This window comes from Sceloporus occidentalis, unplaced genomic scaffold (genome assembly GCF_023333645.1).
Source record: "Sceloporus occidentalis isolate IW3139 unplaced genomic scaffold, rSceOcc1.0.p SCAF_3, whole genome shotgun sequence".
NCBI lineage: Eukaryota > Metazoa > Chordata > Lepidosauria > Squamata > Phrynosomatidae > Sceloporus > Sceloporus occidentalis.
The window spans coordinates 75,038,712-75,062,960 of record NW_028316983.1 but is presented as its reverse complement, the minus strand read 5'-3'; the positions used below and the strand labels follow the sequence as shown (position 1 = coordinate 75,062,960).

General features: G+C 40.4%; 1 protein-coding gene across 2 annotated transcripts; it reads left to right on the top strand.

Annotated features, from left to right (window-relative positions):
* Positions 1 to 221: 221 nt before the first annotated feature.
* On the top strand, positions 222 to 23,533 carry TMEM275 (transmembrane protein 275). 2 transcript variants are annotated; one of them, XM_089515075.1, is made up of 2 exons: positions 222 to 976; positions 20,335 to 23,533. In XM_089515075.1, exon 2 carries the CDS (start codon positions 20,414 to 20,416, stop codon positions 20,960 to 20,962), a length of 549 nt encoding a protein of 182 aa, XP_089371201.1. In that variant the 5' UTR covers positions 222 to 976; positions 20,335 to 20,413; the 3' UTR covers positions 20,963 to 23,533. The 2 variants fall into 2 exon arrangements, with proteins under 2 accessions (XP_089371201.1, XP_089371200.1); XM_089515074.1 differs by having other exon boundaries at positions 222 to 1,189.
* The last annotated feature ends 716 nt before the right edge of the window (positions 23,534 to 24,249 follow it).

The window sequence follows — 24,249 nt, the reverse complement described above, 5'->3', positions numbered from 1 at the left end:
AATCTTCCCAGCTTTAGGAGAATTTAGGAGAAAAGCCTTTGAAAAGAAAGGCAAGTGTCTTCAGCCCTGACTGCTCTTCTTCCCTTCTTGTTGCTATTGGGACCTTGAGGCTTCATGAGAGGAGTGGGTTGTGGTGTGTGTGTGTGTGTGTGTGTGTGTGTGTGTAGGCGTGGGCGGGATTTAACTGCCTGACAACATACTGCTCAGAGGCAACAAAAGAAAGGGGGCAGAGGATAAGCTATGCTCTCCATCCCCCTGACTGAGGACATACAATCTAGGATCATATGATCCAGGAGAAGAATTGAGGAAGGTGAATTTTCCCAAGCTTCTCCCCTGGTATTTGAAGGACCCTTGGATTCCCCTGCGGCTTTTGCCTCGTTCACACAGATTTATTTATTTATTTTGACTAGGAGAGAGGAGGAAGGAGGTGAAGAAGTTGGAGTGAATTGAAAAGAAAATCGGAGCAGCGCTGCCCCTAGCGGTGATAACTGGGAAGGCAACTTGGAATCGGGAGCAGTTGCTATTTTCAGCACCATTGGCGGTGGACAGCTCCAAAGAGCAAGGGAAGGAGTCCTCTTTCCAGGCCAGATGGAGATAAGGCAGGGGGTGGTCGGGCAACCCAAAATATTACCTGAGACATATGCTGAGCTCTTCTTTGCAGAACCACCGAGGTTGGATTGCTTCTCAGGACCTGAGAGATCCCTGCTGAGTGGCTTGGATACAGCAGCTGGGAGGGGAGAGGGCAAACATGTTGCACATGGACCTTCCACTCCCTAGGAGAAGACACAGTATTCTCCTGGGAGAGGTGGGAGGTGACTCTCTGAAGCAACGCTTCCCACCCCAGCTTTGATCCAAACCAGCTGATGGTACAGAAGATCCTTGCAGCCAGCATCAAGGAAGTCCTTCTCTCGGGGAGCTCAAGACCTCCAGGATGTCTCAGCTCAGCCTAACTTTCCCACTGCTGTGATATGACCAGGTGAAGTTCACATATCACAGGGTGCCCTTCTGTATTTCTTGGGTCTTGTTAATTGCCTTTGGTCAAAGCTTCCTGGGACCTTCTTTCTCCTTCTCTCTGAAGGGTTTATTTTTTTTGGGGGGGGTTCTCTTTTTTGGCAATGAAATGGGAAAAGAAAATGGCTTAAGGATATCAGTCGCCTCTTGCCAGCTCTGAAGTGTAACTGAAGTTCAGGTAATTCTTTTCCATGCCTGCTTAAAATAAATGCATTTGAATAATGTCCCTGTTAATGGTATTTCATTACTTAAGAGATTGTTACTAATGTCACTTACATGGAAGAAAACCTTGCTTTACTGATGTTTCCTGTGTAATAGTTTTGAAACTATAGGTTTTGGAGTCATGGGCTTGCATTAAATTCTGCATAGAGTGCACTGTATATTTTAGACACTATACAAATGTATAGATGAGAGAGAGAAGAGAGAACCCATTGACAGGCAATTCTGTAAAAATGCAATGCATGCCTTTACACCTAGCTTCCAAGTTTTGTTTATAGACATAGATGGCAAAGAAGAAGAGATGATGGTTTCTCCATTTCAACTAGAATGTAGGAGGTTTCCCTTAGATACACAACTTCTTAAATACTTGTTGTCTGTTAATTCATTTCCCCCCTCCAACCTCAAGAATGTTATACTGTAGCTTGAATCTGCTGCAGCACTGGCATAACAAGAAGAGGGAATTATATCTTGCTACCAGAGTTTAGAATTCCCTTTTTAATCTCTTAGTAATGTCATGTTACATCTTTGGTCACCTTCCCTTTTTATAGCATCAGAGCTCCCTTCCAAAATATTGTAGTTCAATTTGCAGAGGTGTGTGTGTGTGTGTGTTTGTAGAGGGGTATTGATATACATCTGAGAATAAACTCACAAAGACAATGTGTTTCATCTCCAAAATGTACTCCCCCCCCCCCCCATACACACATCAGTAATGTCTGTCTGTGGGCACCAAATTTCAATTGAGCTAAGAAACACCCTTTGCTTCGCCCTCTTGATAAAAATAACCCCATAAACATGAAATCTGCTATTTTGGAGATGTCAACTCCTTGATTGATCAGGGATGACCTTGAATCCATGAACAGACACACAGTATATTACATATAATCATGGACTCCATTTATAGGGGCCATTCTATGCCTGAGAATTGTTACATGGGTTTGGTTTGGTTATAGGATGTGATGCCCCCACTATACTGCTCTTGATAAACATTCAAGGTTTTGTAAACTGGAGGTTTATTGAAATCAGTCCCAGGTTATGCTCTAAACCTCAGTAAAGTGAATGCGAACATAGTGTATGTGTTTATTCAAAGTTTTGAATTAATCTTAAATTGAGCAGGTTACCATGTTTTAATTTAAAATGTTGTAGTAACTCTTGGCACAGAATGGATCTACCTATGGACAGTTATTCATAGATTCACAGAGGAAGTGAAGGAATCCCTAAATTTGAACAAGATTTGCAAAATGTGGGGCACTCATCTGTCTTAGCTTTCAGGATCACATTTTCAATACAGTGTTCTTATTACATGTTCCATTATAATATTTTTAACCTGGCTTTAAAGATTTTTTTAAAAATACCATTTGAGCTGGGATGAGCAACTGTGCAAAGTCTAGGGACCAGTTTTTCTGCTCCTGGGACCCTCTGCGGGGCCATACTGACAGGTTAAAATGCCAATACATGCATGCATGCGACTGGAAGTCTACTGCTGATTTTGAAAGCAGGTAATTAAACAGTGCAACCCCCCCCCCCCCCCCCGAGTTGCAACCTATTTAGAAGTTGCCATGTCTGGAGGCTACTGGAACAGGCAATTTTCACAATGTTTTCACTAGAAAAGGGGCAGTTCAGATAGTCTGGAGAGGTGCGAGGTTGCAAAAGTAGCCTTGGGGCCACAGATTTCTCACTGCTGATGTAAGACAGTGACAATAAATTTATAACTGTGTTAATCTGGAAAATCAGTATGAAAAGGAATCTTGCATCATCTTTGAGACTAACTGAAAGACAGAAGTTGGTAGCATGAGCTTTCCTAGACTTGAGCCTACTTCAGACTCATGTTACTAACTTCTGTCTTTCAGTTGGTTTCAAAAGTTATGCAAGATTCTTTTGCACAGTAAATTCTTTGTAGTTTTTCACTTCCTATGAATTAATTTTGTAGCTTTATTTTGGCCAGCCTGCTTGGGCCTAAATACCCTAAAGACTTCAGATCCTGTCTGGTCTTGGAAGCTAATCGGTGTCAGATCTGATTAGTACTTTGATGGGAGACTTTCCTACAATACCAGGTGCTGTAGGCTATACTTCAGAGCAAGCAACTGACAAAACTACTTCTGAGTATTCCTTTCTTAAGAACATCCCATGAAATTCATACAGTCACTGTAAGTTGACAGGCGACTTGTAGGCACACACACACGCACAAGCCTGACTTTCAAAATCATAATTGTTCCAATTCATGTTGATAGGCCCTTTTATATTGCAGTGACCAAAAGTGCCTCTGAAATACTACCTTTAAAGCCTCACAGCATGCCCCCCACAACACAACCATTTCTGAGGCACTAGGGAGTGGAGTGGTGAGTAATAGCATGCCCAGCAATCTCTCAGTCAAAGAGCACACTGAGACAGCCAGCTGCAACAGAGTCTTGACAGGAGCATCTGCCGCTGTTTGCCTCAGTGTGCCCAGCAACGGGGACAGGGCTGGACACAACATTACTCACTACCCTGTTCTCCAGTGCCTTTGAAATGGCTGTGCGGGGTGGATGGAGACTGCAAGGTTTCAAAGGTAGAATTCTGGAGGGTAATGTTGAGTGGTGTTATAACTACATCTGCATAGCTATATCTTCTCATGCAGGATCTTGTTCAGTGTTATTACTTATGCTTAGTGAGATTTCTCCATGTGGTACTGTGTCTTCTTTGTTTTAATATATGATGAAATCTTCCTTCATGGGTACATCTGCATTGTAGAACTAATACAGTTTGACACTACTTTAACTGACATGGCTCGTTCCTAAAGAATCCTGAGATCTGTAGTTTTGTGAGGTACCAGCACTTCTTGTCAGAGAAGGCTAAAGACCTTGTAAAACTACAAATCCCAGACTTTCATAGGATGGAGCTACAACACTTAAACTGCATTATTTGTAAAACGTAGATGCACCCCACATGTCTGGAAGAACTAGCCATGGGTTAATTCTTTTTTCTACAGATTTTATAAATGGCCCAAGCAAAGTTAGACTGTATCAGCAGCCAGAACACTTCAGAAGAGCTGACTGACAACCTAATTCTGAATTCATTTTAATCTTTCTGATTAATATAAAATTTACTTCCAAGTAAGTCCATTTCATAAGATTTCAGCTTGAAACAAATTTGGAGCCATGGATGAGATTAACTGTGCAATGCTCCACATACTTATTCAGAAATAAGACCTAGAGTTCAGTGGGGTTTATTTCCAGATATGTTATTATAGGGAGCCAGTATGGTACAATGGTTTGAGTGATGGATTAGAGCTCTGGGAAATCAGGATTAGAAACATGGCTCAGCCACAGCTGATTTTGTGAAAGTTACACACTTTTTCAGACTAAAGAAAGATGGAGAACCTTCTCTGAGTAAATTTTGCCACCAGTGCCCCATGATGGGGTAGTCATTAACTGGAACTGACTTGAAGGCACATAACAAAAGTGGTTATAGGATTATTTGTTGCTATTGTATGCCTTTAAGCCATTTCTGGTTTATGGTGACCCCCTCACAGGGTTTTCTTGTTCAGAGGAGGTTTGCCATTGCCTTCCTCTGAGGCTGAGAGCATGTGAATTGCCCAAGGTCATCCAGTGGGTTTCATGGCTGAGCTGGGAATTGAACCCTGGTCTCCAGAGTCATAGTCCAGTGCTCAAACCATTATGCCATGCATTATAGCCAAAATAAAAAAGAGGCTCGGGAAATTTGGGAAAGTGGTTACTGATATGTAGGTAGGTGGCAAAATATTCTGAGTTGGAGATAAAATGAAATATGTTAAAATATCTTGATTACATTATGTATTAATTAACCATTTCCCCCTTGTTGTTAAGTAATAAGACATTATTAGGATGAGAACAGAATGAAAGAAAAAAAAAGAAAACGTTTAAATGTTTATAAAGAGCAACAAAAACAATGTAGGAGAGATGAAACAATATTGAGGGAAATGTCTAGGGAATTTTTTTTAAAAAAAGGTTTTCATTTGGTTTGGAAAAGATGAGAGAACAGACATCAGTTGAGCCCCCAGGGCAATGGAAACTGGTGGCTTCGATGTAGGTAGACAGTGACACATTAAGGGGGGGAAAGGAAGACATGTCTCCAAGTGCCCAGTGGATGGCTGTTTTTATTTTTGAGAAAACTCAGTGCATTTCAGCCTATATATATTTCAATAATCTTTTTGAGGGGCTATATAAAAGCATAAAAATAAATATAAAATTAAAAGACAATACGTAATTATATAATGATACACAGAACATATATCATTCTAATATCTGTATACATTTTAGAACCTATATATACCAATATGAAATCTCACCGCAGAAATTTCCAGAGTTGAGAATGTCTTTCCATTCAGTGAACAGAAAAGAAGCAGGTGAACTAAACTCTTTTTAAAAGTGTTATCAAATGGTCAGGAAAAGATGGGAGGCGGGGAGAGAGAAAGAGGAAGGAGATGGCCTCCAAGGGCATAGCATGCAACTGGGCGATAAAAAGTGTTGAGTGAATTTTTGTAAGTGGGAAGAGATCAAGTTCTCCATTTAGTCATGAAGAAGGCCACTGATATATAGGTCAAGATGTGTTGGGCTTTTTCCAGAATAAAAACAGCCATCCACTAAGCACATGGAGATGGTACTGTATCTCCCTTTTTTTTCTTGTGGATTGCTATGGGTGCCCTCTGGTATTTGTCTTTTCCATATGAGTAGGACAGTGAACCTGCCCTGGGCTTCTATCTGAACTTTAAAGGTGGTATCCAAGGCTCTGAACCTATTTGGAGGATACATTTCAGAACCCTGGATAGATCCTTTGCAATTTGATTTAAAAATAGGCTCACTTCCTCACTGGTATGGACGCCACCAACTACTATTGTCCCTATGGAGAGCAGGTTTCTAACTTTCTAGGAATAGATTGCAACAAGAGAGAGTACGCTCTCCTGTGGCCATTCTGCTCACCTCAGATGGCACAGGCAGTGGAAGGGGAACCTGTGAAGCAGATCTTAATGTGCAGACAAGCTGAGTGTGAAGATGACAGTGACCTTAATGAATCACACCTTGATCCCACATGGGGAAGATGAGATAAATCTCTCTGTATATCTTTATTTAATAAATTTATTAGGAACCTGGAAATGCCAGAGCTTGGAAAAGTTATTTCTGGACTACAGAATCTCCTAATCCCAGTAACTATGCTAGCTGTGAAGTTCTAGAAGTTATAATCCAGAAATAACTTTTACAAGATCTGATATTCTAGAAGTTATAATCCAGAAATAACTTTTACAAGATCTGATATTCTCATGGTCCATCTCATCTCCAGCCATAGTAATGCTTTCCATCACTAATACATCCAGCACAGAGAATGTAATTACATTCCAATCCTTGGTTAGGGGGTACAATTTTGGAGGCAAGAAGCATATTGGAACGGTGTAATTATACTGTTAACAAGAAATGAAAAAGCAAAGGTTATGTTCCTGCTAGCATGAAATACTAGGGGAGAAAAAAGGTTTTTTTTTTTTTTTTTTGCATGTGTCAGAAATGAAATGTGTAGAATAACAACAGCAATGACACTGGGCCAGTTCTGATCAGAGTCAGCGTTCTGCATTTTGGTTCTCTTCATTTTAGTGCCTGAGACACATAATGCTACTGACATCCTTGCACATACTATGGTAGTATACAGTCCACAAGGTATTCTTGCATCACTCCCATCCATTTAACTAAGTCTTGCAGGCAGGCTGTGGAATCAGGTCTCTTGGTCTCTTCTTTGTCATCCAGAGTGACTTTGCTCAGTGGGATATCAACCTGAGCACCTGATCATTTGAAAGAAAGAGCAAGACACAAAAAGAAGACAAAAAAAAAAAAAAAAAAACCTACTTCTAAAACACCTTCTGTCCCTGTATTTTCTTGGAGGCTGTTCAGGCATTATCTCATTCCAAAGGTGAAATGATTCACCATATTTAGTCTAATCTAGCGCCATTACAATTGAGATAAATGTTGATGGGAAGATAACATGAATAGGCACATAATACATGTGTTTATATAGGAACTATATATGCATTTCTGCCCTCTTGTTAGCTTACTGTTCTGATCCCCCCCCCCCCCCGAACTGAAAACTGATGAGAGATAGGTAGTAGGGTGACCACAGGCATATCTTGTGCCCCCCCAAAAGAGGGGGAAAACTGTATTATCAAAAAAGGACAGAATGACCGAACAAAATTTTTTACTTACTATTTACTTTACATACTGTACAAATAGTCCATTAACTTGATTTTCTGTGAAATTCACTGCAGAAAGTCAAATCAAAATTTTAACTGTGGTCCAGAGATTAATTCTTGTTGTTTATGTCAGCATTTAGGCAACTGATGGGCCACATTCAACCATCTTAAAGCAATTTTAGTAGCACACTAACCTTTCCTGTATATTTACTTTACAAATGGTGGGAATTGTGTTATATGGCACTCTGATACCTTTTATTTATGATATTTGCTAGATAATTAGAATCCATATGATGTAATTAAGGTAGCTAAATTCTGTTATGTCATATGTCACATGTAAGTTATGTTTGCAATTGGTCGACAATAATAGATAGAGTTTGACTCTGCTGTACTCTCCTCGAATTGAATTTTTAATAATAGATAGTAATTGTGCTGTACAGTTATTATTTTATTGGTTTTTATTATTTTATATTGGTCAATGACTGAATAAACTGATTGATTGATTGATTGACTGATTGATTGATTGATTGACAGAAGAATGTGGAGATTTGCCTTCTGTTTGCATATGACAATTGATATGGATATATGCAAATTTAGTAATTATATGCAAATATAACATGGACTATTATATATCTATATCTACACAGATATAGATATATAATAGTCCATGTTGTGGATCCTGCAACTTGTTTCTCTGCTCAGCCTACTGTTGAGGTGCTCACTATTTAGGGCACCTTGAAGCAGTGGTGATTGGTAGCCACCACTGTCAGGGGGCTGGTGAAGCTGCTCTGGGGTTTAGTACACACTTTGAAGGAGCTGGCTATGCTTCTGAGCCCTATCCTCAAAAACTTGGTGCCTTGTATATCTCCTATAATACAAAGTGGATTCATCACCCCACTTTCAGAAGACCCACCAGCTGCCAATGCCTTCAAAATCCCTGCTCTTATGGCTTCTGAAAATGTACTTGGAACACACGACCCTTCAAATGCAAGGTACTTTCCAATAGATGCTGTCTTCTGTAAAGCAAGGAGACATCTCAATTTGGAAGTCATCTTCGAAATATATTTGAAAGAGGGGGATAATGGAGAAGAGTCCTTTCCAGCTTTGGCATGATGGGCTTTAATTTCCAATAATGTTACAGGCAACTCTGTGTTGACTTCATCTAGAAGTAAGAAAAAGAGTGCAGGTGTGGGGCCAGTGGTGGTGAGTTGGCCAAAATCCTTTAAATCTGATAGAAAGAAAATCAACTCATTTGAGTTATGGTGCTGGAGAAGAGTGCTGAGAATTTCATGGATAGCCAAAACAAACAAACAAATGAGTCCTAAAAAAGATCAAGCCTGAGCTCTCCATGGAAGCCAAGGGCCCAAACAAACAGGCTGAATGGGCTGGATGAGGAAAAACAGATTGAGGCTGAATCCAGACAAAACAGAAGTGCTCACGGTAGCGGCCCCGAAACCAAGAATTGGGTTGCAACCTCCAGTCCTGGACGGGGTCACACTCTCCATCAAGGACTGCATTTGCATTCTGGGGGTGCTCCTTGACTCGTCGCTCCTGATGTCAAACCAGGTAAATACAACAGTCAGGAGCGCCTGTTATCAGCTTTGGCTGATACGCCTGCTGCGCCCTTTTCTGGAAGTAAGGGATCTTGAGACTGTTGTGCACACACTGGTAACCTCACGCCTAGACTTCTGTAATGCGCTCTACATGGGGCTACCCTTGTGCTTGGTCCGGAAACTGCAACTAGTACAGAATATGGCAGCCAGAGTAATTTATGGAACACCCAGGAGGGACCATATTACCCTGGTTCTAAAGTCCCTCCACTGACTGCCCATTAGCTTCCGGACCCAGTACAAGGTGTTGGTTATCATGTTTAAAGCCCTAAATGGCTTGGGTCCAAGCTATCTCCAGGACCGCCTTCTCCCCTACAATCCTCCCCGCGCACTCCGCTCCTCTGGGAGAGGCCTACTTCAGCCACAAAAATCTAGGCTTTCGACTACTTCCCAGAGGGCATTTTCCATCGTCGCCCCCAGACTGTGGAATGGCCTGCCGGATGAGATCTGTCTACTTACATCCTTATACAGTTTTAAAAAGGCTGTTAAGACGGATCTCTTCCGGCAGGCCTTCCCAAAATAGAGAACCTGGCCTTAGAAAAACATCTGGGAAAGATGCTCCCACTGATTGCTTGTTGGTATGATGTTGTTGACCTTCTAGTCAGTTTTTAACTTGTATGTTTGTTTGTTGTTGTTTTTTGTTCTGTTTTTAAATATTGCATTGGATTTAATACTTTTTTAAGGAGGGGGGGGGGGTACCAGGGATTTTATATGTTTTGTATTTTTAACTTTGTTAGCCACCCCGATTGTTCTCAGAGGGGTGGGATACAAATAAATTTTATTATTATTATTATTATTATTATTATTATTATTATCAGGCCAAAATAAAGCTGCTTCGGGTCACTTTGGAGGTATGTTGTTTAAATGACTCATGCATCTTAAGGGGCCAGAAGCTGTGCCAAAGATGCACTCCAGTCCTTAGGACTGTAGCATGGCTTTGGCATGGCTTCCGACCTCTTGGATGCATGCATCATTTAAACAGCATACCTCCAAAGTGACCCGAAGCAGCTTTATTTTGGACTGTCTGTTCGAGCCCCAAAATTATCAAATTGAGGCTATCATACTTCAACCACATCACAAGAAGAAATGATTCACTAGAAAAGACAATAAATCTAGGAAAGGTGGAGGGGGGGAGGCTAGACTACATATTAGATGGATAGACCAATGAAGGAGACCACAACCCTGAGTTTGCAGGAGCTGAGCAGAACAATTGAAGATAGGGTATCTTGCAGTGTGAGGTGTCACCATGAGTCAAAACTGACTCAAGGCAGTTACCAACACCATGCTAGCATAGCTATACTGGCATAACAGTCGAAGTAGGGAGAAATGCCTATGGGCACAATAGCTATGAAGAAAGTCAGATATAGGATGAATAGGCTGCTCTGAGCTGACACATTCTGCTACCTTTCTTTGCCACCATTCTGTGGCTCTGGCAAAAGACCAAGCACTACTGTGGTACACCAAGAGAATTAGGACCATTGTCAACGCATGATAATTGTGAGAAAGGGCAGGCCCACTCACTATGCTACACAAATGGTCAGAAACATGTTAGTAACACAGGCTAGTGTAACTTGTGCTATACATGCAAAGTCAGGTTTTTGGACAACATGTAAGATTTGGACAACATGTAAGTTTAAATGATGCATGCGTCCAAGAGGTCGGATGCATCATGTCTGGCTGATAGTGGTGGGAGTGGAGTTGCACATGTGGTAGCAAATTGCAACCATTATACATGTGGTAGCAAATTGAAATACATAGAATAGTATTTATTTATTTGCTCCATGTATATGCTGCCTTTCTCCCAGAGTGAGATCCAAGGTAGCTTCCAGAAATAGTAAGTTAGAAACATTTGCAATAAAATTTAAAACAGCTAAAATCATTGCATAAAGCAGATTAAAATCATTTTAAAAACAACCAATTTTTTAAAAAATAAATAAAACATCCCCAATAAAAAGCCTCCTCCCCACTTATACCTTAAAAGCCTGCTTAAACAGAACTCAAATGCATACAGCCTCTGTAAACTGAATGTTGTATTTGTACAATGAGCTATTGGTCATGTGTGTTGCTGATTTATCTGCTATGCTGGTACTCTGTTTAGGAGTTGCATAATGTCAATGTGATATAACTCTTCCAGTGGATATTTGTGCTATGTGTAGAAGTAGCACAGAATCTTGACCAAGATGTGGATTATACAAACATTAAGCTTATCATCTCAGTTCATAAATGTTTCCCGAGAAAGCTGTGCTCCTCATCCATTTTCATTTGGCTTGTCAAAGCTAACCGAATCATTTCTATAGAACTGGTCCCTAGCCTAACCAAATCGTTTCTATAGAACTAATGGCTACTGATCATACATGTCATCAGGATAAGAAAAGAAGAATATTGTGATAATCTAAATAGGCAAAATCCTATATGTTATAGAAAGTGCTAAAACCAGCTGCCATGGAACTAATGGATGAGGTCTCTTATGGCATCAGCAGTGTGGAAGCAAAAGAGTAGCAGAGAATAAAGAGCATTTTATTTGTCCCTGCTGTGCTCTGAGACAATCAATTTGTTGAATTCTTTCTGAACAGCAGAGTCAAGTCACATGAGTCAGCTGAATACTAGACCTTGGGGCCCTGTGAATGAAAACTCTGTACCTCTGAACTGGAGTTTGGAAGGAATGAGACACAAGCAACATCAGTTATCAAGTTGTGTCTGTGTGAGAAAGAAAGAGAAGACAATAAGCTTACATTTCAAAAGTAATGGAACAAAGAAAACAATGCTACTTTTTTGATGCAGCAGGTTGTTATTGTTGTTGTTCCAATAATATCCCACAATTTCCCAAGCACTGGAACTGAAGGCAGCTCACAGTATGAGACAGATAAAAGTATGTCAAGAACCAGTGTGGTGTAGTGGTTTAAGCATCAAACCATGACTCTGGAGATCAGGGTTGGATTCCCTGCTTGGCCATATATATCCACTGGGTGATCTTGGGCAAGTCTCACACACTCAGTCCCAGAAAAATCCATGATATATGGCAGCTTAGGGTTGCCAAAAGTAAAAAATAACATGAAGTCACACAAGAACAAAAGTACACGAGTAAAAACAAACAGTAAAAAAAAGTTAAAATATAACTAAACTGCCACTAGAATTAAAAGCAATTCTAAAGTTACCCTTTACAAGTTTTCCAATTATTTATAACTTGTTTGTTTTAATAAAAGGGCATTTTAGAGACAGTCTGAGTGGAATTTCTCATGTTTTATGCCATTCTGTTATTATCCCCTAAGATGCTTTTAAAAAGTAATGAAAAGATACTGAAAAATGATGAGTACAACAACCTATAATAGCAGTAAATCACCTTTAAAATACTGTGATGAGCAGTGACAATTAATTGTTTCTTATTATTTTGTGTAAGTAATGGGAAGGAGATACTCTTAAAAATTAACTTCCCAAGCTTTGTTTTGAATATCAGCTGCTGGGAACAAATATTTCAAGACAGCTATTGCTCACACTTCTTTCTTGTAGACTTCCCAGAGGAATCTGGTTGGTCACTGTAATTAATTGGAAGATGCTAGATTAGGCTGATCTTTGATTTGATCAAGCAGAGCTTATGTTGATGCAGCTGGCTGGGCTTCATAAGCTGGCTGCGGAGAAGTCCTTTGTAAAATCAGCTGTTCTCCTCTTTGTTAAGTGGAGTTAATTGGATTGGTTGGATTCCACTTCATTATACTCTTTTAGAGAAAATCCTCTATAGACGTTAAGTCTAGTTATGGGGTGGGAGGAAGGAAGACCTTGCCTCCTCATCTCATCCACCAGCTTTCCATACCCTAGCCCTTAAAGCCTTTACATTCTACACAGTGTCTCAGAATGAGATTCTGTGGGCCTACACAACCAAGAATTCCAGGTATTCAAAATCTGTAGGCCATAGCAGTGTGTGTGAAGGCTCCCCCACAAAGATGCTCAACATGCATGCAGGGAGCAAACTATTGGGGCAGGACCCCTTCTCCACATATTTTGTCTGGACAAGGAGGTGATGCTCTTTAAAGGGCTTGGGATATGGAGTGGGTGCTTCTGGAAGGAAGGTCTGTATGTGCAAGTAATGTTGTATACAAAGATGGCCTATAAGCCCTCACCTCATGGTGTCCAATGGAGCTGAGCCACCTAGTGGAGGAAAAAGTCCAGGCAGGGATGTAGCCAGGATTTAAGGAAGGGAGGTCCAGACTAAGTGCCACCATTATAATGGGGCTTGGGCGCGGCGGCGCAGCAGCACGCACCATTCATTTTTCTAATGGAAGGGGGGGTCCGTTCCCCAAGAACCCCCCCCCCCCTTGGCTACATCCCTGGTCCAGGGAGCCAATGCAGTATAGTAGTGTGAGTGTTGAAGTAGGACTGCAGGAAACCAGTGTTTAAAGCACTGCTCAGATATGGAAATACACTTTGTGGCTTTGGGCAAGTCACATTCTCTGAGCCCTGCAGGAAAGCAATGGTGAGCCTCCTTTGAATAAATTCATCAAGAAAGCCTTAGACAGGGTCACTAGAATTCAACTTGGACTTTAAAGCACATTACAGCAATAAAAAATAAAGCCCACATAGGCTTTAACAATGAAATCATACACATATATGCTTGAAAGTAAATCCCAGTGAATTCAGTGGAGCTCACTCCAAGGTAAATGTGCACAGAAAAAAAAAAGAATCCTCTCTCAGAGTAAGTAGAAAATCAAATCTCACCTAAGACCGACAGTTTGAGACCCAAGGGCTGTGTGACGCAGTAAACTCCTATCACTGGTGCCAGCTTTGGCCAACCTAGCAGTTTGAAAGCATATAAAAGTGAAAGAAGATAAATAGGTACCACTTTGGTGGGAAGGTAACAGTGTTCTGTGCAGTCATGCTGGCCACATGACCACAGAAGTCACCTTCAACAATGCTGGCTCCTTCGGCTTAGTAATGGAGATGAGCACCACTCCTACAGTTGGACATGACTAGATAATCTTGTCAAAAGGGAAACCTTTACCTTTTAAATGTTCAACTACTACAACTTATAGTTTCCTTCCTGTGGTACTATGTAATCATGGTGTCCACATGGAAGATTTAATAAATCAAAAGGAAGAAGGTGGAAAGAAGTAAAACAGTAGACATAAGCTTTAAAATATAAGGCTTATGTTAATCTCAGAAAGAAATAAAAATCAGAACAGGATGGAGGAAATCAAATCAGGAGTGCTTATATGCAGCTTTGATAATATCATAGGGAAATTAGAGGTGTGTGTGTGTTGGGGGGTGAATCTTTGTATCTGTGAGAAAGAGAGATTGAGAGAGCACCTAGTGCACAGTTCCAGGGTGTTGTATTACAAAGAGAATATCCATAATAAAAGTCCCTTTTAACTGTTAGTCCTTTCCCTTTCCCCTTCTTTTTACCAGGTATGATCATCTGGAAGCAATTCAAAGTCAAATAGTGCAGGAAATTCTGTTCCAAAGCTATGAGAGAATACAGCAGTTTGCTTTTTCCTGAGCCTACTGTGAAGAGCAAGACTCTGTTCTGTCCACTCTCCTCCCCTTGCCCCTCCCGCTGAGATGAGTGCAAACAGATTTGCACTTTGAAATAGTGCAGGAACTATTTGATTCTCATCAGTTGGAATAAGGCAAGGATGAAAGGGGAAATTGGGAGGAGGAGAGAGAAACCAAGACATTTTAAAAGCATTAGCCTAAATGGGATAGCAGAGGGTTAACTGGCTTTGTCCCTGTCAAACTCATTGGAGGATATGAGTTAAAGTGGCCTTAAGATGTTAGCACTGTGCAGTGCAGATACACCCTTGATCTTGCAGTCGAGCAAAGAATCCCCTAGGCTGGTCTTATGCAGAATTAGGCCTTCCTGTATAGCTAACCCTGCAGAGTGTATCAGACTGCAAATACATCACCTAGTTATCTGATCTCTGGGAGGAGAGGAGACAGAACAGAGTCTTGCTCTTCACAGAAGGCTCAGGAAAAAGCAAGCTGCTGTATTTAGCCACTAGATTTAAAAAAAAAGTATGGGGAGAAGAAAATTTGTGAGTCAAGCCTGGATTGTAGAAAGGCTGATCCTGGTATGTACATTTACTCAGACATAATGGAAGTGATGGAGATCAACACTGCTGTCATTTTATCAAACTCCTCCTAACCTTCTGTCAAAGGCTGCTGATATACAACCATGTGTGTGTGTTTTTGTTGTTGTTGTTGATACACAACAATTCCTAGAAGTCTCATATGGTAAGGTACCAATGGTAAAGGATTGTGGGAGTTATAATCCAAAATATCTTGGTGGAAAAAGTTTTCCCACATTTGCTCTAAGAAGGTCTGGCTAGTGCCTGGATGGGAGACTACTTGGGAAAAGTGCATACAGTATCTGAAGCTCTGTGATGAAAAGAAGGTGAGAAATATAATGAATCTAAACAATCATCCTGGCTTACCTTATAAGGTTCTTCAAAAATTACTGAGATAAAGAAATTTGTCTGTTAAAGTTGTGTAATTTAAATATTATTAATAATTTATTAAATATAGTGCAATGCAACACAATCATAAATTGCATTTATTGAATACACATAAAAATTACAGAAAATGACAGTTTCATTTTAACACAGTGCTAATATGTGATACAGTATTTGTTAATTTTGAAAATTACTGTAAGAAAATAGTTTGGCTGTAATGCAGATAATTTTTATAGAACATATTTTAAATCAGCATTTGCTTGAGGTGGCAGCCTGTGTGTGGCCTTGTTGGAATCAGGCAATTAAAATTATATTGCAGTTACTCTTGGTTCTGATTGATAGCTGTCAGTGCTGTACTGTGTTTGACACATTTGCCTTCTTTCTCTTGTATCTTTCTGTGAACATCTTACTATAGGAAGACATTTCTCTAGGAATTTGCTCCTGGATTACATTTTTCATCTGGATTTTCTCTCTCTGAGATATTGTCCTTAGACTAATTTCAAACTATTTTCAGAATCCTCCAATCAGGATGACCCCTAACAACAACAACAACAACAATAATAATAAAGTTTATTTATATTTCCTGCCTCTCTCATGGATCGAGGTGGGATTACATCATTAAAATAATACATAGTACAAAATACAATCAATAAAACACTAATACTGAATTCACCAACATTCCTATTGGTTCTCAAAAATAGCAACTCATCAGTTAGCGAACAATCATAGTCAAGAGTGGGGCGATTGTCATAATCTTTTATATGGAGTCTGGTGGATAAGCCCGCCAGAAGAGATCCGTCTTGAGTGCCTTCTTAAAGGTTTCTTAGGTAGTGATAAAACAGATCTCTTCCAGTAGGCCATTCCATAATTTTGGAACTGTGGCAGTGAATACCTTATGGGAGGTTGTCACTAACCTGGTATTATGATGTTCTAATAAAAACTTCCCAAATGTTCTAAGAGTGTGGGGTGGATTATGTAGGGAGAGGTGTTCCCACAAGTAACTCAGGCCCAAGCCATGTAGGACTTTAAAGGTACTAACCAACACCTTGTACTGTGGCCAGAAGCTAATTGTCAACCAGTGAAGAGATTTCAATACTGGTATTATATGGTCAAACCTAGGTGTCCGGGTGACCAATCTGGCTGCCGCATTTTGAACCAATTGAAGCTTCTGAACTTGGTACAGGGGTAGCTCCAAGTAGAGCGCATTATTGAAATCTAAATAAGAGATTTAGCAGTGCAAGTACCACTGCTTCAAGGTCCTTTCAGTCCAGGTAGGGACACAGTTGGCATATCAACCGAAGCTGATACCAAGCACTCCTGGCTGTGTCACCTCTATATGAGATGACAGCTGCAGAGATGGATCAGGGTGTATTCCCAGACCGCAGACGTCATCCATTAGGGGAAGTGTGACCCCGTCCAGGACTGGTTGACAAATCTTCATCTCTGGACTTGGGGTACCTATCACAAGTACCTCCATTTTTGGTCACCCAGACACCTAGGTTTGACCATATAACACCAGTATTGAAACCTCTTCACTGGTTGGCAATTAGCTTCTGGCCGCAGTACAAGGTGTTGGTTATTACCTTTAAAGTCCTACATGGCTCTGGATTCAATCTGAGTTTGTTTTCCCTCATCCAGCCCATTACCGACTCAAGACAGGCATCCAGAGGAGAGATGCCATCCCTAGTCACTATACTAATACAAAAGAATCTAAAGTGTCAACATTTCCTATGATTTTTACCCTCTGCAAGGGTAATCTCTCTCTTTAATAGCAGCTTTCTTGGTAGAAAGGGGACAAGAGAAGGAAAGGGATAGCATAAGGAGAGGGAAAGAACATGTAAGACAGAACAGGTTGGGCTCATATACATTTGGCTCTGGCCCCAGCCTCTGCAGGTTTGGCCCGATCCAAAGACCAAAGTGAGTTCAAGACCAGCAAAAGGGCCCAAGCTCGACTCAGGCTTGCATCCTTCCGAGGTCGCTAAAATGAGTACCCAGACTGTTGGGGGCAAATTAGCTTACTTGCTAATTAGCTTACTTGCTGTTCACCGCTATAATCTTTGGAATAGCGGTATATAAATAAAAAACAAAACAAAACAAAAAAACAAAACAAAGAATATACCATATATACCCGATTATAAGTCGACTTCATGTATAAGTTGAGGACAAGTTTTGGGACCAAAATTATGGATTTTGCTATGATCCATGGATAAGTCGAGGGTAAATCTTAGGGGCATATAGCAAAGGATCTAAAGGATGAAGCACAACAAAATAATGTCAAACAACTTACAAAATTCCAGCAAACACAACTCTTTGTGCCATCTCTTAAGGCTGGATGGACAAGAGAGTAGAGGGGCTCAGCGCTTCCGAGACAGATTATACTTTTGCTTTTCTCCAGGAGATGTTTCCCTCTTTTAAATAAGAGTTAAGATACAGTACTTGCATTGACCCATGGATAAGATGACTCAGGTTTTTGGGGTCAATTTTATGACCTAAATTTCTAGACTTATACATGAGTATATACAGTAGTCTTTGACATAAAAATACTTGGCTAGACTAGGGAAGCAGGCATGCTTATATGACCATCACTCATAATTATCTACAAGTGTTTTTGCAGACTCTTTCACACCCACACATGCTTTTCACTGCGGAAACCTGTATTTTCAGAAGTAGTGCTTAGGCAGAAAAATGCAGACAATACATTCCATTTTTAGCTATTCACATCTTCTTTTGCTCAATAGAAGGTCCATGAGGCCTACCTGATCTGCTAAGCCTCTCCTAGTGGACCACCAGCCTCTGCCCTGTTCCATCTCTGCAAAATCACGCAACCATGAGAATATCTCTGCTTCTCCGTTTCCTATTGAGACAGCCCTGTGCGGGGATCAGTAGATGACACACTTCATTTTTTTTGTTTTGTTTAATGTTCCTTGTTATGAATCTTCAGAGCAAAGACATTTTGTACAACTTTGGAGAATGCCAACATTTTGCTTTTTGTGTAGGTAGTGTCATAATTGTCCTTGATGAACAGTGCAATTATCCATTTCTCCTTGGATTCTTGTTGTACAGTTACTCATATTCATCTTACCTTATATGCACTATCTTTCTGGATTCTCAACTAAGGGAAACTAAACTCAAATAGACAGCTGTGAGGAAGTTTAAGCCCAAATCCTATTGTTCACGCAGTAGCGATATTAAATTACTTGGTTTTACTTATGTGTTGTCTCACCACTCAACAATTTATTTAGTGGGATAGGAGCCAGTGTGGTGTAATGGTTTGAGTGTTGGACTTTGGCCTTGGTGACCAGGATTTGAATTCCAGCTCAGCCATGGAAATCAACTGGATAACCATGGGCAAGTCAGTTTCGCTCAGCCCCAGAGGATGACAATGGCAACCCCCTTCAGAATAAACATGCCAAGAAAACCCTGTGATAGGTTTGCCTTAGGGTCACCATAAGTCAGAAACAACTTGAAAGCACACAACAACAACAACAACAACAACAACAACAACCTCTAGATTAGACTGAACAACAGGATTCTAGCCACACAGTTGTAGGTCCATCCATGAGGCAACAAACAAAACAGGAGGCTTACACTTTAACTAGTACAAAGCACCCTTCTCAGGACTTTCCATCTATGCCAGCTGGAAACTTCCTGTTTACCGCTTTCCACCCATGATGCAAATATGCAAATGCATATGCAAAATATAATAATTATGCATATTCTTGCTTTCTGATTATGCAAATTCAACATGTTAATCATTGCACTTTTTCTACCATTATGTTTTAGCCTCAGTACCAGTACCAGGCTAAGAACTCTTTTTTCCTTCTTTTCCCTGCTAGCTAATGTGAAGAGAGGAAGGCTTCCAAGCAGCCCCAGAGAATAAAGAGGCTACTTGGAAATCAAGTTCCATTATGCTGCCTAGACCTAGGCTCAAGTCTCCAATACAATCACAACACAACACAAGGCCATCTTCACTTGCCTCCTTTCTTTCCCCACCTTCTGGGCTTGTCAGGGAAGTGGAGAGAGAATTGAAGAATAAGATGACAATGTTATACCTGTGCAGTAGTAGGGCAGGATGAAGCTCCCAATGCATAGTTTCCTCCTTCATTGCCACTGCCACATTTTAACCTATCCCTTGGACTGAGACAGAGAAATCCGATATTTACTGCTTCAATTGGCCCAGCTGGCCGGGACATTTCTTAGTCCCTTCAGTCCAGGATTTTCCAGGTTTTTAGGGATAAATGGCAACCCTAAGATAGGAGAGGTTGTAGTTTGCTTTGCCTAAGACTACTGGGAAGGATAAGATTCTGTCCCCACTCATCCCACCTTTATACATTGAGCTCAGTGTGGACCATTTCTAGTATGCTGCAGATAAAGGGGAAAGTGGGAGAAGAAGGAAAGAGCTTTGACATTTTAAAAGCAGGTGAAAATATGAGATGACTGAGGAGTAATCAAGACTGTCCTTACCAAATTGGAACAAATGGAGGATATGCAACCTAGTGCTGTCTCTTAGCTTTTTGGAACACATGTGTGCATTTCCACACACATTTCCACACGCTTGGAAGAAGTAGGACCCCACAGATTTAGAATATATTTTGGTTCCATCTGGTATTCCTGGTTTTTTAATATATATATTTATATTTTATTTCGTTTTATTTTTTAAAGTGGAAATTGTAGCACCGTTATGGCAGAAGGCTCTCTGATACTCAGTCATGTTGCATTTAAAGGGCTTTGTGCAAACAGAAAACAAAGATAGATTTTTTAAAAACCCAAAATCTGAATTGAATCTTTAGAAATAGCAAGGGTTAAAAAGTCAGAACTAATTAATGTTTTCACTTACATAACTTTTGTGCTTTTTCTTATTTTACAGAAATCCAGAAGAATAACCATCTTGTGAGTGCCATGTCTTTTCGGTAAAGTCCAGAGTCACTTGTGAGTCACTGGCCACCATGTTTGTCGAAAAGAACAACACTCCTTTGTCTCAGAAACCAAGTAAGAAAAAGACCAGGCCACAGGGTCTGCCTTCTCCAGCCCTTTGCTGTGCTTGTGGTCTATGCATCATGCTAGCAGGGATTAACATCACTCTAGTGGGGGCCTTTGCATTTGGAACATTTCTGCCTGTTAACAACCCTCCTATTGTCATTGGGCCCATCCTTTTGGTGGTTGCATTCACTTTCTTTGGGGCTTGTTGCATCTGCAGCCGAAGGCCACCTGCTCATGGCACAAGGAAATCTAAACCTGGGGCTAACATTGGGCTCATCAAACCTGGCCACACGGCCTTTGAAATTGAAACCAGTGAGCATACTGTGCAAGACACGACTGCTGTGCAGTTGAGCCCAACCAACTCTCCAACATCCTCCAAGAAATCTACGCCGAATCATGAGAATTCTAAAACCTGCAAACTCTTTACAATGGACAGCAATGGGCCAGCAGCCAAATACACAGCTGGTGGAGAATCAATACAGCTCAATTTGCCCAGAGACATTGCTATGTCATAAACCAAAGAGTAGAATATTTATGAGTAGCTGGGCAGCAAGCACTTCAGCATGTGACCAGATGGTCAGATGAATTTCTAGTGCAGCAAGCATCTGGAATCCAATTTAGAGTTGGCCAGCACATGCATGTGAATATGTTGAAAAATTTAAGAGAAAGGCATAATAAGATGGGAATTAGAAATCAATACACAGCTGTAGGGGGAAGTGCCAGACACTTGGGTGGAGGGATTGAATTTTGAGCAATGAAATTAAAATGAAATATGGCATATATAAATCAATAGCATGCAGCTACAAAATCTAGCATATTTTCTGGATTTAATTCATTATTTTAATAGGTTTGTGAATGATAATGTGATGATCAGGATTTGATGATGCACAGCAATGGAAAAGTACAGATTCTGTTGTTAGGCATAATGGTAGATTGTTATGAGCAATGGTTACAAGGGAAAGGAAACCTATATTCAGTGTACTTATTTTGAGGCCAAATGAAGTACTTTTCAATACAATTAAAACGCATCTCACATCTTTTGATTTGCCCTATCCTTGCTTGTGTCCTCTTTTCACTGGCTGCTGTAGAAATCGCTGGAAGATACTGAAATCAAATATAACCTTATTTACCATTCCCCCATCTGCTGGCTTTAAAATTCAGGTGTTGCATATGTAGGTGACCATTGGCTCAGCTGTATTGTTAAAACAACCTTTTCCAAATATTATTAAAAGCCACATAAAGTGTGTAGAATAGCCAGGTCACAGAGGAAATGTGAGAATAATTTGTGGAAGGACTTTGTGTCATGTGATGTGGCATAAAATAATTTAGCTGAGTTGGCATCTGCAGGCTAATCTGAACATCCATCCCTTTGGGAAGAAAATTTGACTTCTAAAATGTTGATTTACACATGATGGAGACATGCAAAGATACACATATATATCATATGGAGAGGAACATCGCTGCACAAAATGGACATTTTGATCACTCACTATATAATAGCAAGAGCCTTTCATTTGGGAAAATTGTTAGTTGGAGCTTTTCTTATGCAACTAATTGTGTGGTCCAAGGCATTGTTTGTATATGAGTGAATGGATGATCTTGTTCTCCTCTATTTGTATCAAAATGCTCCACAGCACATTCATGTCAGCATAAAATGGTGCTTGTGTGTAAAGAAAAACAGGTCCTTCTTTGTACTCATCATTAGGAATGACAATAGTAAGATTTGACAGGCTGGAAAAATTTCTCAGTTGCCACTTCAGAGAAAAACCTGGTGATTGTGCAAACAAAGCCTCTGTCTAACCGTCATTCATATTTTTACTTTTAGATTATTTTTTTTTTGTACCCTAAAACTAAAGTGCCATAACTAGGTGACTATTGGGGAGGGAACCCTTCTTGGAAACAAGCAATTATTGCTGGAATGGGAGATATAGACTAGAGCAGAGATGCTCATCATGGTATCTTTCCTGTCTGTATATCTCACCAGATGTCAGTGTTCCAGATTTTACAGAATGGAACTGATGCATGAGTGAGACTTCCACTTTTGATTTCTGATCTTTTCAAGACTGCATGTTTTGCTCCGTTTGCACTCATTTTCAGTTCTTATCTTATTGTTTCCTCTTGCACACTACTAGCACACAAAAACCCATATTCAAACTGAAAAACCACACTAAAATGGTTTAAATGTTGTATAATGTCTATTCCTGTAAGGTTACTGAATGTAGGAGTCAAGAGAGGGTTATTTATGATGGGAAAGTCAAGGGGAGCAAAAGAAAGTCAGCTGGTAACAGTGTGGTGGTGAGGCAGTGGCAATAGTAGAGGAGAACTGGGGGAGGGAATAATAAACTCTTCCTCAAAAAATATGCTGGTGAAAATTCAGTTAAAAAAGAATATTTGACAGCATTATTAAATTATCAGAAGATGTTCAGTGTTGGATTCATTTGTGCATTTTCCCCCTGCAGTTAGGTTGTTTGCTGTGCTAAGTATAATGGGATATTGTTTAAATTTCTATCAGTTGAAAGATTATCAGATCATTCTCCTCATACAACTGAGATTACAAGTTTTAGAGCATGGTGTGTTGGATCCTTTCTCCAGACTGGCCCTGCAGTTCCAAATCCCTGGGCTCCTGTCACTCACTTTAGCCTTTCCTCTTCAAGATCTCTCCCTGGATTAAATACTTGGGCCACAAGGTGATCCAGGTGATCAGTGGATGTGTTGCTCTGTGGGTTTACCGTGATAAGCATGGTGAGAATCTCTATCAAAACATAACAGGAACAGCCAGACACCAGCTGTAAAAAAGAATAAACAGGTTGAAGTGTATTAATACACAGTTAGATAACATATTAACCCTTGCACTATTTAATCATTCACAGCTCCCCAAAGCCCTATTCTTCCCATGGTGGACTATCCTAACTCTATTAAACTTTTCCCTATTTGCTTTCTGTCAGAGAAAAGCCTCAATTTTTTAATCCCCTTCTTAAGTTCTCGTTCACAGCATTACCTGCTTGAGAAGGAATCTTGAGGCACTGATGAGGTATTAAGAACAATACACTGAGTTTACTGGTTTTGGGGGGAAAGCTCCTCCAGGCGCTAACCAGGTTTGCCCAGCTCATCCCTTCTCACATGGACTAGGCAAAATCTCACCCACAGACCGTATATGCTCCCCATGGCTGGTTTTGTGGCACTCAAGGACTCCCGGGGTTCAATTTTTATCAACCCTCCAAATTGTTTTGCCTCAAAAGACTCTCTAGGAAGTGTAGGAGACATTTTTTCAACATTTTAGGGCTAGAAGGGACCTTTCTGAAAAACAGAAAATGACCTGGAAGTGAGCATGTTTGGGCCAGAAATTGGATTTTTTTCAGTGGTTACAGGAGGGTGGGTGAGGTGTGCAGCCCTCTAAGGTCACCTAGGATCCCCAATTGGGGCCCCTAACCACTGACAGTTGCCCACCCCTGCTTGAGAAGCAAACTTGAGGTAATGATGAGGTGTTAAGAGCAGTACACTGGTTTTGTTAGTTTTTGCGGAGGAAAGCTCCTCCAGGCACTAACTCACTACAGGACCTTACAGGCTTAACATTTTAAAAAAACAGAAGATTAACTAGAGTGACTCCAAGTGAGAATGAGATAGAAGGGAAGAAATCAGATTGAGGACAAGCTGATTTTGCAACAACAAAAACAACAACCAAAAAACCACAATTATTTCTTTAATAAAAACACAGAAATAGCTAGCAGCTAAATTTAGGGGATTACAGAATAAACACACTATGGATTTTCTCACCCTCTGAAGAGAAGTCTAGATGACTGAA